The 8,703-nt window shown below is 34.6% G+C and overlaps 3 protein-coding genes across 3 annotated transcripts; 1 reads left to right on the forward strand and 2 right to left on the reverse strand.

Annotated features, from left to right (window-relative positions):
• LOC104750308 (immune-associated nucleotide-binding protein 8-like) lies at positions 1,738-2,985 on the reverse strand. Its single transcript, XM_010472086.1, has 4 exons — positions 2,754-2,985; positions 2,291-2,535; positions 2,014-2,178; positions 1,738-1,824 (listed from the first exon to the last, which is right to left on the reverse strand). Exons 1-4 carry the CDS (start codon positions 2,983-2,985, stop codon positions 1,774-1,776), a joined length of 693 nt encoding a protein of 230 aa, XP_010470388.1. The 3' UTR covers positions 1,738-1,773.
• LOC104721580 (putative methylesterase 12, chloroplastic) lies at positions 3,719-6,320 on the forward strand. Its single transcript, XM_010439603.2, has 5 exons — positions 3,719-4,267; positions 4,966-5,205; positions 5,396-5,539; positions 5,672-5,806; positions 5,939-6,320. Exons 1-5 carry the CDS (start codon positions 4,013-4,015, stop codon positions 6,209-6,211), a joined length of 1,047 nt encoding a protein of 348 aa, XP_010437905.1. The 5' UTR covers positions 3,719-4,012; the 3' UTR covers positions 6,212-6,320.
• LOC109127284 lies at positions 7,649-8,277 on the reverse strand. The gene has a single exon (XM_019231868.1). The coding sequence runs from the start codon at positions 8,120-8,122 to the stop codon at positions 7,859-7,861; it is 264 nt and encodes an 87-aa protein (XP_019087413.1). The 5' UTR covers positions 8,123-8,277; the 3' UTR covers positions 7,649-7,858.

Raw genomic sequence — 8,703 nt, forward strand, 5'->3', positions numbered from 1 at the left:
TCCTCTCGATTTTAGGTGAAACAAGAGAGCTTATGAACTTAAAGAAATTTGGGAAATGAGAGAATGTAATCCCACATCCCCTATTTATAAGCTCAAACTCTCCTCTCTTCCCCTTAGTGCTTCTTGACAAATGGCATTCTCTTTGGCTGCATGTTGGGCATGTAGCTCCTCCACCAATGGCAGCTCACCACTTAAGCCACTAATTCTCCTTGTATTAGTGCATGTAAATCTCCCCATTAGTGCATGTAATCCCTTCTTATTAGTGCATGTGGGTTAAGTGAGCTTAATCCCAAGCTTTCAACCAATTGAATTTCGCCACTCCGCTAATCTCCTTGGATTAAGCTAATTCCCCCACTATCTCTTCTTAATCACCTTGAATTTTTAATTCCCCCCACTAATTCTTCCTTGATTATTTTAATTCTCCACTTTCCTCAATTTTTATTGGTCAAAATTTTGAGAAAACACTAAATTTTCCCAAAATGTTTGATCCTTCGTCCGGCACCTTCGACGTTCTCTCCGGTGCTTCTCGACTCGGTCCGATCATTTTCTCGACCGTTCGGACGTTCTGCTCGGTACGTTCGGCAGTCTATCGGGCAATTCGGACCGTACGCCTCGGCGATACGTCTCGGGCACTTTGACTATACGTCACGGATATCTCGACACTCTCTCGAGTCATCGGCAGTTTCCCTCGAGCTTTCAACAATTTCCTCGGGTACTCGGCATATCCCTCGAGTCTCGACAATTTTCTCGAGTACTCGGCAACTCCCTCGAGTATTGACAATTTTCTCGAGTACTCGGCATCTCTCTCGAGTCTCGACAATTTTCTCGATCTTCTCAACCACTTGTCTTAGTAAATACTTAGGGTCTCGACCGTGCGTCCGGTACTTCGGTCTTGGCTCGGCCATTCTTCGACTTACACATATTTCTCTGGACTTCCTTGGGCCATTCACCTTTATTTCTCTGCTTCTTCTTTCCTAGGTCTTTTCCGTCCCATTTCTTCGACCCTTTTTGCTTAAAATTTCTATTCTTGGTGAGGGTCATTACAATGTAGTTACAAGAATGTTGTGGTAAATAACAAAAACCAGATATTGATATAAGGAGAACCACATCAAAGTAATCAAAAATGAGATAGTAGAGATTAGAATGATCATCATAGGTTGACGCAGTTCTCTAAGGGCATCTCCAACTCCACTCTATTTTAGAGTCAAATCTCTATTATAGAGCAACATTTGCTCCAACCCTACTCTATATTTTACTCTAAAATAGAGAAAATGATAGGATTGCTTTATATATAGAGTAACTCTATTCTCACTAACTCTATTTTAGAATTGAAAATAGAATAATACATTAGAGGAAAACAATGCTCTATTTTTGAGTTACTCTATTTTAGAGAAAAAAATAGAGATATACATTAGAGATGGTCTAACTGTTCCTCAAAATAAGATTATCTAGTCTGCTCTACCCACAATATCCAATCAAACCTTAAGTACTAATAAAGGTCAAAATAGGATACCAATAAATAAAAACAGTCGGTTATAAAAATAAAAATAAAATACACTAAAAGAAAACACCATAATAATGTATGTAGTCACATAATTTTGTCTTTAAATCATAAAACCAGATGGTGACATTAAAAAGTAACAATAAAAAAAAAACCATATACATAAACGTAAATGAAGAAATATATCATAATCTAAGGCTGATGCATTATTGCAACCTTCTATTGAGTTCCTTTGTCTATTTTTTGCCCGTTTGAGATTCTCTCTCAGCCTCTTACTCAGCTAGTTGTTTCTCTAGCGTCAATTCTGATTCTTTAATCTCCACCTGAGCCAAGTATTCACACCATGTTACTATACTTACTACCTAGTATATATGAGTAATATATCCAACAAAGAACATAAATAAATACTCATGAAGAAGAAATATTATACTATCTTTGTGCTTAGGCAAAGATAAAAAATCAAAGGAGATTAAAAACTTCAAAATCAAAGAGGAAAGCCATTATAACATCACCTGTAGCTCATTGAAATACTCTTTCGTATAGGGTTTACTATTGTTCTGCTTTGAAACCAACTCAACAAGTGCAAGAAGCTTCTCAACTTGCTCAACCTTCTTGAGATTATCTTTGGTCTTGTTATCAAACAGTACCAATCGGTTGTCACATAGCTCAAGAATTTCCTACAACCATACAATTCAGTTTAATTCAGATCAGATATATACATATAAGACTATGTATATGCAGTCTTCATTATACATCTCAAGTTAAGAAAAGAAATAAAAAAACACTCACGTTTAGGAATGGTGGACACTCTTGTGGAGTCAAATAATCCTCCAAAGTCTCTTCCAATTCATCACCACCCGTAAAGACAATGATCATATAGTTAGTGATTTTGCTGCCGAAAATGGTTTGCAAGTGACTTAACACTTCCTTATCTCCTCTAAAAGCATCCCTCACAGAGAACACCAACAGGATAGCATGGATTCCATTTTTGGCTATTGTTGTGCACCTCGAGATTTCTTTCTCGATAGAGTCAGCTGCCCTTGAAATTTCAAATTTCAAATTTCACCAAGATCGATGCCATACATCATTAGTTATTACAAGTAAATTGTAGTCAATCTGACTGACGAAATTAGGAACAATACATATATCCACATAAATTCATCAATAACCTCGTAAAACAACTGGCATTGGACTAATTAAAAGGAAATTATTCATTCTTCTAAAGAGTATATTTTTTTTCAGAAGCACTTACCAGGAGTATCAATCACATTGATGATTTGGCCATCATCTTGCACAACTCTTTCTGACTGACATGTGTTGGTGACTCCACGGGAACATAATTTGGACATAAACGCCTTTCTTCCAAGGATACTGTTCCCTACTGCACTCTTTCCGTTTCCAGTACGACCGACCAGAACTAGGGTTTGGCTAGGGTTTGAGGGTGTCGCGGATTTTGAATCATCGTATATCAGATCAGTCTCCATCTTCATGTACAACAAAAAGGGTACCACAAGTTTGAATATTCGACATAAAAACATTAACTCAAAGAATGAAAAATCACTAGCCTCAATTAAAGCTTAGACATCAAGCAATCAATAGTTCTTTAAAATTCCTTTTTCTGTCCTAGCTAGGAGATTTGTAATCATTATAAATTGTGAAAGTAATCGGAAAAATAGGGATTAGAGATAAACTAAGCAGAGAAAAAGAGTTCTGATAAAGCAAGGACGATCATAGTTAAGAAGTTTACACAAGTAAGGTCTATTAATATAGCTAAATCGACACAAAGGAAAACAGTATAAGTAAATTTGAAGAATATAGTTAAGAAGATTAATTACTTGGCTTGAGAAGAGGAATCTGCAGCGATGCTTAACACTAGCTAGATGGTTAATGAGAGAGCGTAAAGTATGATGATATAGGCTTTTGAATCGATATGTATGAGCCTCATCAAATCTTATTTTATATCATCGTAAAAGGATAAAACAAATCCAACTAGGAAAAGGAAATCAAATCGTTGATTAATATCTTTGTCCAAAAAAAAAAAAAATCGTTGATTAATATTTTAATATCTCTCGACTAGTTAAAATGAGTCAAATTTTCAAGTATTTTTTCTAAACCAGATTCAGTTGGAAAAAGTGAATAAAATACGAAAATTAGGTTAATGAAAATAAATAAATAAGTGATACAAAAACATACCACAATTTATTTGAAGGAACAGAGTAAAATAATTACTGAGAAGAAAACTAAAAGTGGAAAACACACAAGAAATCAAAAAAATTCCCAGAAATATCCACACAAAAGACGAAACAAATTAACAAACTTTGGCTGTTTTGTCTTAAATCTGAATCGTCCTTATTCGTAAATTCGTAATCAATGACACACCGTTTTGCTTCTTCTTCTTCATCCACTCTTCATCTATATCCCCAACCCCAAGTCAAGATCTTTTTTCAATTCATGGATACAAAATCTTAAAATCTTCTTCTTTGGGATTCAGTTACGGGGTTTTGTGTGAAGATGGGTAACAGAGTAATCTGCATGAAGAAGAAAGATGTTGTTATCAGAAGTGGTGGAGGAGATGGAGGATCCAGAAGCAAGAGAGTGAATCGTTCACAGAGGAAACTGCTTGCTGATGAAGAGACTTTGCATCGAAGAGCTTTGTCTATGGCTATTCATCAACCTCAGGGATTTGATGGATCCATGTCTAGGCGTGTTGGGTCTACTAGCTCTAGAAGACAAACACTCTCTGACCCATTTTCTAATAACAAGCAGGTCCAATCTTTTTCTTCTTTTTTTATCAATAGTAATGATAAAGTTTGGGTTTTTATATTTAGGTCCTTATATTTTGATTGGAAGAGATTGTTAGTTTGAGGAGAGAGATCAAAAGTGTTTTAAAGGTTAAAACTTTGATATTGACATTAGGTTGGGACCAAGAGAAGTGTAAATTAGAGCAGAACAGAATAAGGTTCTCGTAGTGCGCTTTGCTTCTTAAAAGGTCAAATAGTGTTGTTGTCATGTTAGTCGATTGGTCTGTCTCTTTGTTATTAGAACAAAGATGGTGAAAAGAATCTTCTTTTTGGAGAAAGCAAAGAACTTTGTTCATGTAAATGTCGTTTCTTTGTAATTGAGACCTGCTTATTGCTATATGAAACCAGGTCTCTAGAGATCAATACACATTTTGTCGTTAGCTAAAGTGTTCTCAAAAGTTCTTGTAGTGTGGCTTTACTTCTAAAAAGTTTAAATCATTGTGGTTAGAACAAAGAGTGAGAAAAGAAGCTTCTTTATGGTTATTGCAATGAGTTTTTATCGGAAATTGGAAGTAGAGGACTTTGTTCGGACACTAGTTGATGATTGTTCCTGTCACACATAAATGCCATTGCTTTGTAATTCACACTACCTGTTACTATGAGATTAGAAAACACTTTTTATGTTCGTCTTAGTTATGCTAGATATGTTGTATCTCTCTTCAGGTACCTGAGTTTTTGGAGAGCTTGACTGTTAAGAAATTCGTTTTGGTTCATGGTGAAGGGTTTGGGGCATGGTGTTGGTACAAAACTATTGCTTCGTTGGAAGAGTCTGGACTATTTCCTGTCACAGTTGACCTTGCTGGATCTGGATTTAATATGACAGATGCAAATAGTGTTTCAACCTTAGAAGAATATTCAAAACCGTTGATCGAGCTCATTCAAAATCTTCCCGAGGAAGAAAAGGTTAGAAATTGTTCAAGTGTAGATAGTTAGGTTCTGAGTTTTATGTAGGAAACTTGGAAATAAAAATGTCAATGTTACTGCATTGAACCTCAGTTGGTTCGGTTTCTTAACAATATTCTAAGGAAGGTTTACAATTTCCATATTCATTTTTAATATACTTGTGTGAAGCACTGAGTGTTGATTGTTTCAGGTCATTTTGGTGGGTCACAGTACTGGAGGTGCATGTGTTTCGTATGCGTTAGAGCGGTTTCCAGAGAAAATCTCAAAAGCCATATTCATATGTGCCACTATGGTTGCGGATGGACAAAGACCCTTCGATGTCTTTGCTGATGAGGTAACACATGGATTGAGGAGTCATTTATTTCCCTTGTAACCAATACTTTTGTAATATACATTTCTGCAACGCTGTGGATTTAAAGTCGATGAATGTTCTTTGTTTGCGCTCACACTACTGTCTCTATTGCAGCTTGGTTCTGCAGAACGGTTCATGAAAGAGTCGCAGTTCTTGATCTATGGAAACGGCAAGGACAAACCCGCTACAGGGTTCATGTTTGAGAAACAACACATGAAAGGCTTGTACTTCAATCAGTCACCCAATAAGGTAAACTCTTACAATAGTTAATGTAAGTGATCAGCAAATGCCCCAATCTAGAGTGGGTCAAGTTCTGTTTTAATGGATAGGGCCTAATGCAACAAAATGCTGACCATTTTTTATTTTAAAAATTTGTCTCAGGACATTGCATTGTCTATGATCTCGATGCGGCCTGTACCTTTGGGTCCTATGATGGAGAAGCTGTCGCTTACTGAAGAAAGATACGGGAAAGGTCGAAGGTTCTATGTTCAGACGCTCGATGATTTTGCTCTTTCACCAGACGTTCAAGAGAAACTGGTTAGAGAGAATAGCCCCGAAGCAGTTTTTAAGATCAAAGGAAGTGATCATTGCCCTTTCTTCTCTAAACCTCAGTCTCTTCACAAGATCCTTCTTGAGATAGCTCAGATTCCTTGAAAACAGTGACAAATCTTGAATCCACAATGTATACTACTTTCAATTTTTTTTAAACGTTTGTATATTCTTATTTATTTTTTATAAAACACAAGATTCTTGATAGAGACTACTCAGAATAATCGCATTCAGTGGCAAAAAAAAACTTGAAAATGAATTTAATATTTGGCTATGGAACAAAAATAAATTATTTTAATCTAATTCCCTTTAGTTAAAATTTTGTGAAATAAAATTAGATAATCCAATTTATTAACAAATAAACTTTTTGTTAGAAATTTTTATGCTTTTATTTAATTATTTTAAGTAATCTATCTACTATATAACTAGCAATCCCACCACAACATGCGTGAACCTAAACAATGGTCTATCAGATGTCTTTATTGCATGGATTGTTCCTGATATAGTTTTACGGGCGTCAAAATTTGCAACGACTAGTTTCGTTCATGTTAAGCGATGTAATAACAAAACTGCTCATAATTTAGCACAATTTGGGATTCTTGAGATAGTTTTTTATTATGCCAGTTTTAATCTGCATTCGTGGCTTGTGAACATTTTGTATGATGATCATTTTGATTAATATACGATTCTGTTTGACAAAAATAAAAAATTAAGGCACACTTCATATAGAGTTACTATATCAAATTAATAAGAGGCATTTGCAAAAATACTTTTTTCTATATATTTTCGCCAAAATACCTTCTCTTGTTGTCAATTTTTAGTAATACATTTTTCTATATACAAAATAACTAAATTATAATTCCTAAATTCCAAATACTAAACTCTACCCTTCAAAATTATACCATAAATATAAAACAGAAAACCGAACCTATAAAAAAATATAAAAATTAACTTGATATATTATAATTATGTAAAAAGGGCAAAAATGAATATGAAAAAAATTAGTTATTTTTGAAAAGAGATACATACGAAAAAGTATTCTAACAATTTCTCAATTACTAAAGCAGAAGCCTGAGTTCAAACGAGTACTTAAAAGGGAAAAAATAATAATTTGTTTTATGAATTTCACCAAAATGGAGCGTGCTATTTCCAACTGGAGTTTGTTTCTAATGTTATGTTCACATTTGGGAATTTTAGCCCACTCATCCATACATGATTAGAATTGAAAATTTTCGTTTATATGGTAGCCTTCGATATCAATTGTTCATAACACCTTAACCATAAGAAGTATTCAAGAAGTGGAGAGAGATGGTAGAGTTATTTGGCTCGGTTTCAATGCCATTACACAAGATATCACCCAAAAAAAGATCTGATCCTATCTATTTGTTGAAAAATCATCCTACAATTATTTAAGACGGATTTATATAATTTAAATTTATCTGAATTAGCAATAAAAAAATGAAATATTAGCAGTAAAATTTTTATCTGAATCGATTCAACCAATTCGACCATATATAAAATAATAAAGTAACAAACCACGAAGAAAGAATTAAAAGTTGGATTTTATAATTCTGGCACATAGACGAAATCTATATTTCCATTTGAGTAACGTACAAATCTATCGACACCCAGACACACATACATAATCTCACACACTTAATATACATGTTAAGTTTCACTATGATCTTGTCGTAGTGTAACTAAAAAGAAAGATCGAAGAAGATGTAGATTAAAGTATCAAAGTGGACTAATCTAGACGTTGTACCGGATACTATTATCATCCCCTGAGAACTTGTTCTTGATCCATTTGAAACTGTTCTTGAGAGTACTCTTGAGCTTTTCTTCCGTGGCAAAGAGATTGTAAGAAGCTACTCTCTTCTTCCTCTTCATCTCCGGATCTGTGTTGATGCAAGGCCCATTAAAGTTATAGGAGTTTGAGCGGTTCTGATCATAACCAAATTCATCCGTTGAGAAAGATGATGAATACTCCGTGTATGACTTGCTTCCCTTCATCATCTTTAGGCTCTTTGCTTTTGCAACTTTTAAGAAATAATTGATGCTCTCTCTCTCGGTCTCTCTCTTGTTATAGCTATGTGAGTGAAGAAGCTTACCACTTTTCTTAAATGGGGTTGGTTATAAAGAAGTGGAGGGGTAGCATGGTTTTGGTTTAAAACGAAAGTGGGAAACAAACCAGATCCTTTGGCAGTGGTATCAAATCCAATTAGACCATGGATTGCAATAATAACAAAATAAAAAAGAACATGGATTATTATATTGATGATTTTTCTTTTCACTTTTTTTTTTTCAAAAATAATTTTCTTTTTCCAATTAGAAATGCATGGCTATAAATTAAAATATATATATCACACTGATCACACAAAGTAAACTCAATCAGTTTTGTTTCATTTTGTGTCGAACCGATTCGATTGGTTAAATCAAAACCGGGCTTGAAAACAGTAGAGTAAGGGTGGGATGGGTGGGATTGAGGTGGCAAAGCATGTGTGATGTTATAGTTGGTTACATGATAGTGTAGCAAGAAGGTATTATCTACTTCCTTCAACTTTAAGTGTGGACCCAATTTGTAAGTCTATTTTTGC

Source organism: Camelina sativa, chromosome 2 (genome assembly GCF_000633955.1).
Source record: "Camelina sativa cultivar DH55 chromosome 2, Cs, whole genome shotgun sequence".
NCBI classification, from domain to species: Eukaryota; Viridiplantae; Streptophyta; class Magnoliopsida; order Brassicales; family Brassicaceae; genus Camelina; species Camelina sativa.

Excerpts from the sequence above, each read along its gene's own strand:
- LOC104750308 (XM_010472086.1), bottom strand. The coding sequence starts at position 2,985 with ATGGAGACTGATCTGATATACGATGATTCAAAATCCGCGACACCCTCA. Across the intron at positions 2,536-2,753 it reads CAATGTGATTGATACTCCTG|CTGACTCTATCGAGAAAGAA; the intron begins GTAAGTGCTTCT and ends TTTCAAGGGCAG. Across the intron at positions 2,179-2,290 it reads AGTGTCCACCATTCCTAAAC|GAAATTCTTGAGCTATGTGA; the intron begins GTGAGTGTTTTT and ends GTATGGTTGTAG.
- LOC104721580 (XM_010439603.2), top strand. The coding sequence starts at position 4,013 with ATGGGTAACAGAGTAATCTGCATGAAGAAGAAAGATGTTGTTATCAGA. Across the intron at positions 5,206-5,395 it reads ATCTTCCCGAGGAAGAAAAG|GTCATTTTGGTGGGTCACAG; the intron begins GTTAGAAATTGT and ends TGATTGTTTCAG. Across the intron at positions 5,540-5,671 it reads TCGATGTCTTTGCTGATGAG|CTTGGTTCTGCAGAACGGTT; the intron begins GTAACACATGGA and ends TCTCTATTGCAG.
- LOC109127284 (XM_019231868.1), bottom strand. The coding sequence starts at position 8,122 with ATGATGAAGGGAAGCAAGTCATACACGGAGTATTCATCATCTTTCTCA.